This window comes from Prionailurus bengalensis, chromosome E4, assembly GCF_016509475.1.
Source record: "Prionailurus bengalensis isolate Pbe53 chromosome E4, Fcat_Pben_1.1_paternal_pri, whole genome shotgun sequence".
In the NCBI taxonomy this organism is placed as follows: Eukaryota; Metazoa; Chordata; class Mammalia; order Carnivora; family Felidae; genus Prionailurus; species Prionailurus bengalensis.
Window position 1 is genome coordinate 11822579 of NC_057360.1, and position 14774 is coordinate 11837352.

General features: G+C 38.7%; 1 protein-coding gene and 1 long non-coding RNA gene across 8 annotated transcripts in view; one reads left to right on the forward strand and one right to left on the reverse strand.

The window, feature by feature from the left end:
- CCDC181 (coiled-coil domain containing 181) overlaps window positions 1-7656 on the reverse strand; it is a 29339-nt gene extending 21683 nt beyond the window's left edge. For 3 of the 6 annotated variants that reach the window (XM_043567949.1, XM_043567945.1, XM_043567944.1), the window contains exons 1-2: window positions 7552-7656; window positions 2332-2471 (exon numbers count right to left, since the gene is read on the reverse strand). In XM_043567949.1, the coding sequence (XP_043423884.1) occupies window positions 2332-2471; window positions 7552-7612 (201 nt within the window). In that variant the 5' untranslated portion in view covers window positions 7613-7656. Of the gene's footprint in view, window positions 1-2331; window positions 2472-6548; window positions 6669-7393 lie in introns of those variants that run through there. The other 3 variants (XM_043567946.1, XM_043567947.1, XM_043567948.1) reach the window with 3 other exon arrangements.
- A 119-nt stretch (window positions 7657-7775) lies between these two features.
- Window positions 7776-14774, forward strand: part of LOC122475844 — a 45844-nt gene continuing 38845 nt past the window's right edge. The window contains exon 1 of one of the 2 annotated variants that reach the window (XR_006295319.1): window positions 7776-7883. This is a non-coding gene — a long non-coding RNA (uncharacterized LOC122475844). Of the gene's footprint in view, window positions 7884-14042; window positions 14451-14774 lie in introns of those variants that run through there. The other variant, XR_006295318.1, reaches the window with a different exon arrangement.

A 14774-nucleotide genomic window follows, 5' to 3' on the forward strand; every position in this document is an offset into this window, starting at 1 on the left:
TAAATTAAAAAAACGTTGAAAAAAAAAAAAAAAGGCTTATTATCTAACATCTTTTCCACATACGTGCATATTCACCAACCAAACAGAAACACTTTTCCCCTACGATATTTTTGTCCTTTTTCTCACACAATTCTCTCCCTCCTGAGACAATTCTATGGGAATTACTACTTGCTGCTCTCTTCAACCTCGTAAAATCCCCTTCCGCTTTTACATGCTTAAAGGTCATCTTTTCTGATAGCCATCTCTTCCTGACCTGCACAGCGTTGCCAGATGTCTGATAAGCAAATAAACCTGGCCCATTAAAATGTCTAACAAACAAGTAAACTAAGATTTCTGCATTGTAATTGGTTTTTTTTAAGCCGTAGTTGATTTTCTAGTTCATTCTGACAGTATCTGTTTCCTAATTATTCTTTGGTTTTCATTTTTTAATTTTTTTTTTCAACGTTTATTTATTTTTTGGGGGACAGAGAGAGGCAGAGCATGAACGGGGGAGGGTCAGAGAGAGAGGGAGACACAGAATCGGAAACAGGCTCCAGGCTCTGAGCCATCAGCCCAGAGCCCGACGCGGGGCTCGAACTCACGGACTGCGAGATCGTGACCTGGCTGAAGTCGGACGCTTAACCGACTGCGCCACCCAGGCGCCCCTGGTTTTCATTTTTTAAAACCCACTGCAAAAGAAGCCAAAGTAACCAAAAAATTCAGTGCAATAAAACTGCCACTTTTCACACCCCCCAGCCCTCATCCCAGTCTCTATCTCTGTCATCCATTTTTCCTGCCAGCCTCAGAGGAGGAAGTGATTATAATCACCCACAAAAATGAGTAAGATGGATGAGAGCCCTTTGTTTTGAAGCTGCCATTTCCCCAGCACCCACAATAGCCTCGGATACACGGTAGGCGATAATTAATATTTTCTGAATGAAGTAAGAAATGAAACAATGAAGCATCATCATCACTTCTCTAATTCTAGCACTCTGTGCTTTGGATCTCACACCCCTCCAGTCATGAGACTTTGGTTCAAACTGACCACTCTGGGGTATCTCTGCCTCTACTCAATCTTACTATTTTTCTGTTAAAGATGCATCGAACTCCCACTTAAAGGCCATCTCAGGAAAACCTTTACTTTTCACTCTGTTGCCTTTTTCAAATATTATCCCATTTGTCCTCTCCATTGCATAAGAAAGCAAAATGCAACTAAGAGAAGTCTGTGATGTAAAACTGCCCGTCTTCCCTTTTCTCATATTCTTTCCCTTAACCTTAAGTCTGACTTCTGTCACAATTACTTAGGTCGTTGTCCCTCTAAAGTCACCTATTCTTATAGCAGCCTTACATCTTTTCTTCATTACCTATTTATTGACGTTAATTTCATACATATATACATATGAATATATACATATATGAATATATATAAACATGTACCCACACACAAATTACATATAGATACACATACACTATATATATATATATATATATATACACACACATATACATATATATATGTATATATATATATATATCTCCATGATCCAGGAACGGGTTCATTTTCCTGGATTTCCCTTCTACCTGTATGATCACGTTTAATGGGTCCACTTTTTCCTAAAGGTATTCCTACGGCTCAGTTTTGACTCTCTATGCTTTTCCTCTATATACATTCCCCTGAAGGGCTAATTCAGTCTTAAGGTTTCAAATGTTAGTCAAAAGACCATGTTTTTTGAGGATTTGCTTTATTTGCATTTATATTAAAAGTATAACCCCATGATTTTATCCAAGTTTATATAAAGTAGAAATTAATTGTACTTGTTTTTATTTTTGATGCAATAAATCATATTTATTTATATTATATAAATTATAATTTTTAATTATAATTTAAGTTTTTTAAATGTTTACTTATTTTTGAGAGAGAGAGACAGAGCATGAGTGAGGGAGGGGCAGAGAGAGAGGGACACAGAATCTTTAGCAGGCTCTAGGCTCTGAGATGTCAGCACAGAGCCGCATGCGGGGCTCGAACTCACAAATTGTGAGACCATGACCTGAGCCGAAGTCAGAAGCTCAATGGACTGAGCCACCCAGGCACTCCTATTTTTAATTATAATTTAAACTTTATTAAGTGCTAACTTAATCCCTGTTCTCTCATCTCTCACCTTAGGATACAACATATAAACTCTTAATGTCTCAATTTTCTCATCTCTAAGGTAGAAATAATGATACTTGTTCTATATATATCAAAGGAATTTGGGGAGGTTTAGACGACATAGTATATGCAAAACTCTTGAAGAATTACAAAGCACTTTGTTAATGTAATTATTATGAATGCTTTTGGCACTTTATATATACCTCTATTATGCTGGCACCACCTTTTTCTTTTTCATTAATTAACCATTCCAGGTCCTTTTCAAAGTCATCTTCATATTCTCCACTTTCTTTTGAGTCCATATCTTTATTTTCATCCATTTTCTGTTTGTTATAGAATAATGCTGTAAGATTTAAAAAGATAAGGTATATGTTATGTCCACTTTAGGGGTAGAGCGGAGTATGGAGATTAATGTAATAGACTAACCAACACATAGAAACACACAGCATGGAACGTTCAGAATAAACATATATCTGTATACCCTGAAAGAGAGGCCTTCAATGGCCAGACATTTTCTAGATGTACCACTCTAAAAACCACCCCCCTCCACCCAATTCCTGAAATCCTCATTTACAAGGAGCCTAAAAAAAGGGGGATAAGAAGACTATCTGAGGCTTAGAGAAGGATTTTCCACATCCCCTGCCAATCGTTAAAACTCCTTGCCCAGGTCAGAGCAGATGATGCAGCTTTTAAGTCATACTCATTAACGTTGTCTAATGTCCAAATGAAAACAAATACAGGTTTCCTCAGCTCTCTGAAAGCAGAGTATTCCAAGGAAAACCAACATGGCATAAAGCAAAGAAGCAATTACAGTTTCATAAAAGCAAAAATCCTCTTCAGATTTCATTCAGTGAACAAAAACAGGTACAAATGTGGGTCTTTTGTCACAGAGAAGCGTAAAGCAAACTTTCAAATGTGGAGGAAACCTGAATATCACTTCGTTTCCTCAATTTTTTAATCCTTCTACTAGTTTATAGGGCATGGTTATAATTTGTGATCTGAGAGCTTTCAATTAAGTAACATTTGATTTTCAACTACAGTAAATGTTAATTTCCACAGAAGTCAAACTGTTTTAAACTCTATGAATATATTTTTCATTAAAAAAAAAAAAAGCAAAAACAAATGTGATGTCTAATACTATCCGGTAACAGTGATAAATAAATAGGTCAGGTGAAAGTTAATGTTTGTGAAAATGGTGTATAAATTAAGTCATTTTTAAGAGAACAAAGCTAAAGTTACCTACAAATTGAGGTCAGTTCCTAGCCCTGCTATATAGTTTTGTCTATAATTTTTCAAACAAAAGCAGCAAATAAATCTTCACCTATGTGTCTGTATATGCATGTGAACATACCATATATATGTGTATATATGTACAGTTTTGATGAAACTTTGTTGAACACCTACAATATTCCTATATACATTCCCATAAAGATTATAAAACAGACCTATGCCCCTGAGGTGTTTCCGGTATGGTACAGAACACACACACAAACAAAACCCAGAAATTTTAAATGTAGATAAAAACAAAAATAAAAAAGTAAAGAATTATGGAAGGCGGAATAAAAAAGCAATGAACTCAGTCAAAAATTGGAAATACCAAGGAAAGCTGAGATGGGCTTTGAATACTGAGTACAAGAGGTTACTAGTCATTTCAGACAAAGAGAACAGCACGAGAAAGAGCAAACAAACATGGAAGTGCATGAAATTGTCCAGGGTGACCTGAACATAATGTGTTCCTGAAGAAGAATCTGGAAGGAGGGAGAAGGGGTCAGTCTGATGTCCGATTATCTGTTCAAAAAACAGGGTTGAGGGAAAACTGTTCATGTAGATCTAATTGTCATAAATGTAGAAATATATAACAATCATCTGCACATTTTCCACTATTAAACAAAAACAGAAGGAGAAGTGCTCTCTAAATGTACTAGAATTTTAGGTCCAGTTTCAAAAGAACTATAGAAATCTCATCTTCAGGGTCCCAAACACGTGGGACCCTGTTTGTATACCTGTTTCTATACCTATGAGCCATCTCTTGTGCCTGTAGCAAGACTAAGTTGCCTAAAACCCTTTCTGGAGCAGAAAGTACTGATGTCAAGAACATATTTCTTTAGGATCTAAAATGAGAGAGATTTTGTCTGAATTAATAAACTACCCACAAGCTTCGTTTCGGCCACTGGCTTCACTTTACTATCCGTGAACCTTTGACTCGATCACCTAACCTGGTGCCAATTTTACTAAAGGGAGATGAGATATACATGATTTTCCTTCCAACGTTGCCCAAAAAAGCATGTGGGAGAACACCTTCCCACTAGTTGCACAAGCACTAGCTAAGTGAAGAGGTGAGGTTTTTCAATACTGTGTGTGAAAAACATTTTAATAGGTTTTACTGAACAGTAGGTTCCAGTGAGTTAAAAGGATGATGGGGACACCCAACATATACATCAACTGCAAGCCTGAGACCATGGGTGAGACACACAGAAGCATGAAGCACCCTCTCCAGTTTCCTGGTCTGCACTGTAAAGGACAAAAGACAAGCTGGAACACATTCAGAGGCTAGCAAACCAGGAGGAAGAGGCATTAAAGAGAAGGAAGGGAAGAAGGGAGGCTATGAGAGTAATGCCTGAAAACCAGACCCTGAGGAATGCCTTAGGAATATTATCCTAAAGAAAAGAAAACACAAAAGTCATGACACGTGCTTTACATTATCCAAATGGCTGCTGGCTGGAGGAAGACTGGACTTGCCTAACTTCAAACAGTGAAACTAGTGTCAGGGGCTGGAAACAGGGATATGTTTCGGCAATTTAAAACAGAATTTACATTGCAAACTTGTCCTGAAGAGAAGTGAGCAGCCTATTAGAAGTGCTTCATTCCCTGTCAATGACAAGGAGCTTTGGCAAAAACTGTTGAGCTGGGGGACCCCTAAGATTTATTTTAAACTTTTTATAAGCTGCAAATTAGCAAATAACTGCCAACTCATGAAAAGCACGAGAATTTAAAAGGAAATGCACGGTATCATGATAAACTTAATCAAAAACAAGTGATCGGGGCCTTTTAAATCCAAGACTTAAAAACTTCTGGTCTGGGGGCGCCTGGGTGGCTCAGTCAGTTAAACGTCCGACTTCAGCTCAGGTCATGATCTCATGGTCTGTGAGTTCGAGCCCCGCGTCAGGCTCTGTGCTGACAGCTCAGAGCCTGGAGCCTGTTTCTGATTCTGTGTCTCCCTCTCTCTCTGCCCCTCCCCTGTTCACGCTCTGTCTCGCTCTGTCTCAAAAATAAATGAACATTAAAAAAAAAATTAAAAAAAAAAACTTCTGGTCTGTTTCAGTTCAATGTCCGCCTGCCTTAGCATAGTGTTTGGTATTGATTGGTACCCTTCCCCTTCTCAAGACAAAGTTAGTTTTAGGTACATGAATGCAAATCATTCAATCTAATTATTCAACTGGGTAATTACAACTATTTCCAATGTATTAGTTGGATTACAATTCCTTCTAGTTATTTCTTTTAAACTAAGAATACAGAACGGACTTACTTAAAGAACTGGAAGTAAGGTTTCAGTAATTTGTAAAGCAAAGGTTGAGAGCAATAATATTTTGAGGTAACCTAGGGAAACCAAACCAATGCTTTGGAGTGAGTTTATCTACCACTGGCTGGCCGCAAGACAGGCTAACTCACCTCAACTGTTATGCCTAACTATCTACTAATTGAAAGTAAGGGTGCCATGGATGATTAGAACACACTAAAACTCACTGTGATCCAAAATACTTATAGAAACAATACTGTCTTTCACAGTCACAAGTGCCTTAGGATAATCCGCTTTCTTTTCAGACCAGGGATCTTGGAATTTATTTATTAAGATGTTTAGGTTACATAACTAATTGTTAGACTAAAATTTCTATGGAACTCTCCAGTGCTCTCCTTTAATTTTGTAATAAACATAGCTCTGAATTTGTAAACAAATAGTTGCCTGAGGACTTTGGTAGCTGTGCTTTATTATTTACAACGCATTTCACCCATGTGAAAGCTCAAATTTAAAACTAACAGATAGGATCAGCATAATCGATAAAAATAAAATGAAAAAAATCAAACATACTAGGTGTTATTAAATCGTACTATTATGCAAGAATTGAAAAGAGAAAAAGCCAGTTTGAAGTGACTCTAAGAAGAAAATGAAGGTGCATTAAATTTGTACCGCCGTTCTTTTCCTGTCTCTTCAAAAACCTCATGGCTGGTTGCCAAGTAAACAAAGAACGTAAATCATAAATTCTTGTTACCAAGTCCCTTAAGCCTTTTTCAAATGCGTCACAGGATATCCAATCCCCTTCAGTTGTTTTAATCATCATCCCCAGGGCACTGGCCATATGCTACACCGTCAACATAGTGGAACAAAAACACATTTTACACAAACTGAATCCCTCACACTTACTCCTTGTGAGTTTCACACATTTAAATTTCAATGTTTATCAGCAGTAAAAATCTCTGTGTGGCTTGAGTAAGAACCACCCTCTTAATAGGTTAACTGTAATAAGAGAGAGAAATTAATTCCTTCCTCCTGGGTGTCTGCTAAATCCCCTGTGAGTATGTGACTGCAGATCCTTCAATGTGAGTCTAAGCTAAGTCTATATGTATACGCTTTTGACAACTTTCTTTCGGGATTCAGACCTTCGAAAATAGTTTAATTCATTGACCCCAGCTTTATCTCATAGCCTGTTAAACACATGCTTGTTTAAAATCGAAGAGCATCGAAAGAACGTCAAAGACAACCCGTTTTAATAACAAAGTAAGTACTTAAGCAAAAGCTAACCCCTAAGAACACCATGAGACCACCTGGCCCATTCTCCCTGCTGCCTCCTTCTCAACTGAATTTTAAAATTCTTAAATTCATGCTCTGTCACCAAGTATGACAATTAAGTAGTATTTTACAAACATTAGGTGGTAAGTTTAATTTGTATCCAGGGTCCCCAGGTACCATCGACTAAATGAATACCCGAGCCTCTTCATGGAAGCTACCATTTCAGGAATGACTTTTTTCTCCTGGGGAGGAGAACTTTGAGCGGGGGTAAGAAAATGACAAAAATGGGGGAGGGGGGGGTCCCTCATACAAAGCCAAGCAAGCAAGGTGCTGCCAGACTTCCCCCTCGGGCTCGCCGGACCCGGGACTCGCCCGCATCAGAAGCCCACAGGAAGGCTCTTCGCTCCCTTCTTCTAAGCACTTTTCCTCCCAGGCGTCCCAGACGTTTGACCCCCGTCCCCTCTATAAATATCTCCCACCATAAAAATCTCCGCATCATCCTTCCCTTCTCTCCCTCTGGTTCCCCTCCTGCCTGTGTGAGATGCAGCGGCTGGGGTCACAGAGATGGCCGGGGGAGCTCTCCTCTCCTCCTCTTTCTAAGCTCTGACAGACAGTGAGGCGAGGGAGACCCCGGCACCTGCTCCCACGGCGGCCAGGACCCAGGTGCCATAGCAACGGCGCGTCGCCGCGTCCTCCATCCGGGCCTCTCTTACTACGAGGGCGCGGTGGACCGGCGCAGGCGCAGACGGCAGCCTGAGAACACCTGCTCCTCCAGGCGCGCTTCCCCGGGGCCTGCCTGAGACCAGCCGGGCTGCGGTTTCCAAGGAGACAACCGAGCTCCGCACGCTCCACGCGCAGGTTTCCAAGGCGCGAGTCAGAGTTGGCGAAGGATCGCTTTCTTGGCTGTGACTTTTCCCGCGTGGAGTTGTCTCTCGCCAAATACGGATAGTTTGAGAGCGATTTCTGGAGGTACATGTCTGTGTGTTATTTTCTTCGCGTTATCCAAGTCATTTCAGTTTTCACTACTAGGTAAGCGGATTGCTAATTCGCTACCAGATTCTTTTACTGGAAGCTTCAGCAACCGCACCGCGAATGAAAAACACATCCTTTTGCACCCGAAAGAGTGGTCAAAGGATGCTTGCTCCAGGTTTCAAGAATGTGAGAATGGTCAACTAGGATATTCTCAAATCCTCCTTAAAGATCGACTTTATGTATAAAAGGGAGGCAAAGTGAACTTTTGATTGCAGTGACAAATGACAAGATTTTAGAAACTGGCCATTCCCTGCCAGAAACAAACAGGGAGAAATGAAAGTACTTCCTCAGTACACTCCATAATTTTCAGATTCTTTTTTATTATTAGAATGTGTAATGTATATTTATTTGCTTGATGTTTATTTATTTTTGAGAGAGAGAGCACAAGCAGAGGAGGGGCAGAGAGAGGGGGGACAGAGGACCTGAAACCCCACTGACAACGGCAAGCCTCATGTGGCGCTTGAACTCACAGACCAGAAGATCATGACCTGAGCGGAAGTCAGGTGTTCAGCCAACTGAGCCACCCAGGTGCCCCTAATGTTTGTCTATTCTGAGAGAGAGAGAGTGTGTGTGTGCGTGAGAAGAGGAGAGGCGGAGAAAGAGGGAGAGAGAAAATTCCAAGCAGGCTCCGTGCAGAGCCAGTCATGGCGCTTGATCTCTCAAACCGGAGAGATGGTGACCTGAGCAGAAATCAAGAATCGGAAGCTTCATGAACTTTGCTACCCAGGCACCTCTGTTTATTATCAGAATGTTTATCGCCTGGTATAGTGGAGAGCATCTTTTCTTCAAAGAGGGGCACGTAGAATTGAGTTTTAAAGTATTCTCCAAATTGTAAACTAAGTAAAAAATAAAAAAGATTTTAAGGTTAAAATGGATTACAATATTTACTGTGTTTCTTAGCTGCAATGTGTAACTCATAGTTCCAGATTTAATGTTTCTCCTGCTGCAGGACTTCGATCTTAGGCCAAACACTTGAAAAAGATAAAATATAAAATTATTGACTGTTTAAGGTGGAAGGAATTTTAGTTAAATCTCCTTTAATGAAGGGGCCCCTGGGTGGCTCAATCGGTTAAGCACCCAGCTTCAGCTCAGGTCATGATCTCACAGTTCGTGAGCTGGAGCCCCTCATAGGGCTCTGTGCTGACAGCTCCAAGCCTGGATCCTGCTTCGGATTCTGTGTCTCCCTCTCTCTCTGCCCCTCCCCTGCTCACGCTCTGTCCTCTCTCTTTCTCTCTCAAAAATAAATAAACATTTGTTTTTAAATCTCCTTTAGTAAGTATGGAATTACTACCAAAGCTACATCTAGGTAACATCTAGGTTTCAGAACTCCTAATTTAATATTTTTCCCGCTGGTCCTCCCAAATATTTGTAAATGTTTTTTACAAATGTAATGGGATATAGCACCCAAAAAGTGGAAACAACTCAAATGTCTATCAAGTGATGAAAGCATAAATAAAATGTGGTGATAAACCTGAGCTCCTAAAAAAGATCTATTTCACTAGCATCTATGAAAGAAAGCAGAGAAATAATAGGTTTTCAATAATTAATTTCATTCAATATTTCCTGCTGAGTGCCTTACTTACAGGTCTGCTGGGAGGTGAATAATTTCGAATCTATGCATGAAGGAGCTCATAGTCTAAAAAAAAGGAGACGGGCTTTAAAGAAAGGGAACACAGTGTGATACACAAGGTACAGATATAGCTCAAAACTGGAGATCAGTTAGGAAAAGGTGATGACAAAGAGTCCTTTGCGAAGTGTTGACATTAGAGCTGACTTTTGAAGAATGAAAAGAATTGCACGAGGGTGGGGCATTATACACAGAGAAGTTAGCATTTGCGAGGGCATGGGGGCATCAACTTGTTTATTCCAGGATCGTTATGTAATTCAGAACTGCTGGCAGCATAAGATGAAATCTGTCCTTCATTGCCCGTGGCAGCCTCTGAGATATTGTAAGCATGTTATGAAAACCACTGAAGTATGATCTGTGAACAGGCATTTCCATTAAAATTAATAGCATCTTTGGGTAAGTTAAGTGTATCCTTCATTTCTTCTGTGACTTCCTTAAAGAAGAGACTGAGTTTTAGGTATTTCTGTATACTTAGCAGAACTGGCATTTAAGTGGCTAGTAAATATTTGTTGAGTTGACATAACTCAGTAAATGAGCTAATTTTATTGTGAATAACCTTAATCATGTAACTGAATTCATAATTTCTTCCTACTACTTTATCAGCTCAGAGGTTATTGAAGGAATTAGTATTTTGATGATCAAGGAGAAGGGAAGAATAAATTTCTAAAATGGTGCAGACCTTTGGTAAATTAGGATAATCAGAGATACCATGAGACCATGAGAATACAGGACTGGCATATTAAGTGAGGAAGAAATGATGGAGGAGTGCTAATGACACATTTGGCAAATTTTTGTACATTTTTAAACTTTTTTTTAATGTTTATTCATTTTTGAGAGACAGAGCTATTGAGTGGGGGAGGGGCAGAGAGAGAGGGAGACACAGAATCTGAAGCAGGCTCCAGCCTCGAAGCTGTCAGCATGGAGCCCAATGCGGGGCTCGAACTCACAAACCATGAGATCATGACCTGAGCCAAAGTCGGACGCTTAACCGACTGAGCCACCCTGGCGCCCCACATTTGGCAGTTTCATAGAGTTCAGCAGGTCACTCTGCTCTCTCTCTCTCTCCATACGCATTTAAACAATCCCATTTACTATAGCATCAAAAAGAATAAAATACTTCAGAAGTTACTAAGGAAATGAAAGATCTATATACTGAAAACTATAAGATATTGATGACAGAAATGGAAGAAAACATGAATGAATAGAAAGATCTTCCATGTTCATGGAAGAATATTTTTTTAATTTTTTTTAATGTTTATTTTTGAGAGAGAGAGACAGAGTGTGAATGGGGGAGGGGCAGAGAGAGAGGGTGACACAGAATCCAAAGCAGGCTCCAGGCTCTGAGCACAGAGCCTGACATGGGGCTTGAACTCACCAACTGTGAGATCATGACCTGAGCCGAAGTCGGACGCTTAACCGACTGAGCCACCCAGGTGCCCCTTCATGGATTGGAAGAATATTGCTAACATGTTCATACTACCCAAAGTAATCTACAGATTCAATACAACCCCTATCAAAATTCCAATAGGATTTTTCACAGAGAAAGGAAAATAGTCCTAAAATTCACATGAAACCACACAAGACCCCAAATAACCTAAACAGTCTTGAGAAAGAACAAAGCTATGGGCATCACACTCCCTGATACCAAACTATATTACAAAGCTATAGTAATTGAAACAGTATGGTAATGGCACAAAAACAGAACCATACATCAATGGAACAGAATAGAGAGCCCAGAAATAAATCCATGCTATATGTTCAACCAATCTTTGACCATGGTGCCAAGGATACACAATGGGGAAAGGATTGTCTCTTCAATAAAAGGCTTTGGGTAAACTGGATATCCACATGCAAAAGAATAAAATTGGACCCTCATCTTACATCATATACAAAAATTAACCTGAAATGGATTGAAGACTTAAGTGTAAGACCTGAAACTGTAAAATTGCCAGAATGTTTTCTTCTGTATGAATGTGTCTTCTGTAAGCTCTTTGAAACTAGTCTTGGCAATGACTTTTTGGGGCATAACACCAAAAAAGCATAGGCCATGAAAGCAGAAATTAAAAAGTGGGACTGCATTAAACCAAAAACTTCTGCACAGCAAAGGAAACCATCAACAAAATGAAGAGGCAACCTGTGGAATGAAAGAAAATATTTGCCATCCACATATCTGATAGGAGGCCAGTACCCAAAATGTATAAATAAGGCATACAACTCGATAGCAAAAATACAAATAAAGAATCCAATTTTAAAATGGGCAAAGGACATATATAGACATTATTGCAAAGAAGACATACAGTGACCAATAGGTATATGAAAAGGTACTCAACATCACTAATCATCAATGCAAATCAAAACCATGATGATAGGCCACCTCACATCTGTTAGAATGGCTATTATCAAAAAGGCAAGAGATAATAAGTGTTGGTGAAGATGTGGAGAAAAGGGAACCTTTGAGCACTGTTGGTGGAAATGCAAACTGGTACAGCCACCATGGAAAACAGTGTGGAGGTTCCTCAAAAAATTAAAAATAGAACTACCATATGACCCAGCAAAACCACATCTAGGAATATTCCCAAAGGAAATGAAATCAGTATCTCAAAAAGATAGCTGCATTCCTATGTTCATTGCAGCCTTATTCATAATAGCCAAGACATGGAAACGATCTGAGGGTCCATCAAAGGGTGAATAAGAAAGAAAAGTGTGATAAATACACATACATATGATGGAATATTTTTCAGCAATAAAAAGAAGGAAATTCTGCCATTTGTGACAACATGGATGAATCTGGAGGATATTATGCTGAGTGAAATAAGCCAGACAAAGAAAGACAAATTCTGCCTCACTTATATGTGGACTCTAACAAAGTTGAACTCATGGAACCAAAAAGTAGAACAGTGGTTGCCAGGGGCTGGAGAGTGAGGGGGAAATGGGGAGATATTGGTCAAAGGGCACAAACTTTCAGCTCTAAGATGAATAAGTTCTTGGGATCTGTATGGCATGATAACTATAATTAATAAATAATACTGTACTGTATACTTGAAATTTTCTAGGAGAGCAGATTTTAGGTATTATCACAAAAACAAACAAAAAAAAATATATGAGGTGATAGATGTGTTAATTAACTTGATTGAGGTAATCATTTCTCTCTCTCTCTCTCTCTCTCTCTCTCCATGTACATAGATACCTACACATAAAATCATCACACTGTAAAACTTAAAAATCATGCTGTGCAAACTAAATATGTACCATTTTTCTCACTTATATCCCAATATAGCTGGATGTAACTGCCCTCAGTCTGTCAATGACTACACAAGAAATGGGAATTAAAGAAATGTAGGAACAGGATGATTCAGGAAGAATCAGGTAGATAGAGAAAAGAAGTTGTCTGCTATCCAGGGCCTTTCACTTAACATGCCTTAGTCTTCTTAAAGTCTGAAAATGTTAAATATCAATGAATAACCTTATTTTCATTACAGGCAGTAGAAATGTGTTCAGAATTTATGATTCATTAGAGAATATGGGATTCTACAAATATAAGATCCCTGTATAAGTGACCAGTGCCATATGTTTTCCCTCTCCACTTTTAACTTAATAATAGTTATAAGCTTAGGTTTTAAATGTGCATTCTGTAAAGAATCCCAGAAATGGATAACACTCCTGCAGTCTTCAGTGGTTGGTCATCACAGGATACAAAGAAGTAACAAGCACACACTGTCGGCAAGAGAGGAGCATCACGTTGAGCAACTCTGTTTAAATAATGGACATTTTGAAGGAAGGCTTTGACTTAGATAAACTGATATACAACTTAAGTAACCAAAGAAAAGGAGATTAAATAAGGGTCAAGAATTAGAAAGACGTGACCATACATGTCTCCTATAAAACTGTTCCAAGTAATATACTTTGCAGACAATACTCAGATTTGGCATAGTCATATTTTAAATCATTCAACAAATAATTATTGAGCATTTATGCACCAGACACAGTTCTATGTACTCGGAATATATCGATGAACTATTACATTCCCTAGAAGTCAGAGTTCCAATGACTTCAACCACCTATTTGTAAAAAGAAAGAAAGAAAGAAAGAAAGAAAGAAAGAAAGAAAGAAAGAAAGAGAAAGAAAGAAAGAAAGAAAGAAAAAGAAAAAGAAAGAAAGAAAAGAAAGAAAGAAACAAAGAAAGAAACGAAGAAAGAAAGGAAGAAAGAAAGAAAGAAAGAAAGAAAGAAAGAAAGAAAGAAAGAAAGAAAGAAAGAAAGAAAAGAAAGAAAAAAAGAAAGAAAGAAAGAAAGAAAGAAAGAAAGAAAAGGAAAAAAAGCGAGTGCTGGGGCACCTGGGAGGCTCAGTCAGTTAAGCGTCCAACTCTTGATTCCCTCTCAGGTCACGATCTCACGGTTCATGACTTGGAGCCCTGCATCAGGCTCTATGCTGACAGTGCACATCCTGCTTGGGATTTTCTTTCTCTCCCTCTCTCTCTGCCTCTCTCTCTCTCTGTCTCTCAAAATAAATAAACATTGAAAATAAAAACAATTGAAAAGGAAAGTGCAAAAAGCTTGAAAGCAAAAATATAAGGCTATTACAGAGTTTGTGAGCTAAGTGTGAACAGTTTGTAGGAGAGTCTCTCCTAGTAAGTGAGATATTTTTCTGAATTTTATATCTTTACATTCCATCGTTAATGCTACTCACTTGCAGAACACTTTATAGTTGTAATGTTTCACATACATGTTTTGAAATTGGTATGTTAACATCTAGATCTTTTTTAAGTTAAAAACTATTTGATAATATGGGGAATATTTTCTTTAGAGAGTCGAAAATTCGCTGTCTTCACGGAGCTCAACTTCCAGTAGAAAGAAGACAGTAAGAAACATACTAAATAAGTAAGTCTTATTATATGTTAGAAGGTGATAAATGCTATATAAACATAGATCAAACAAGAGGATCAGAAGTATAGGGGTGCATTCTGAAAGCGGGGTTGAACTTGTACATAAAGTAGTCCAGTAAACCTTATTGAGGTGACATTTGAAACTTTTCTTAGAATTACTTACAGATTTGGCATAGATTGACATCAGATATATCACTTAACTAGAAATAGCTATGATGAAAATATGACAAGTACCCCCCCCCCCCATCAAGACTTTCTTTCTGTAACTGTGATGAGTATATCACACTGAAGACTGGGGCTCGAGTTTGCTTGTGACCTT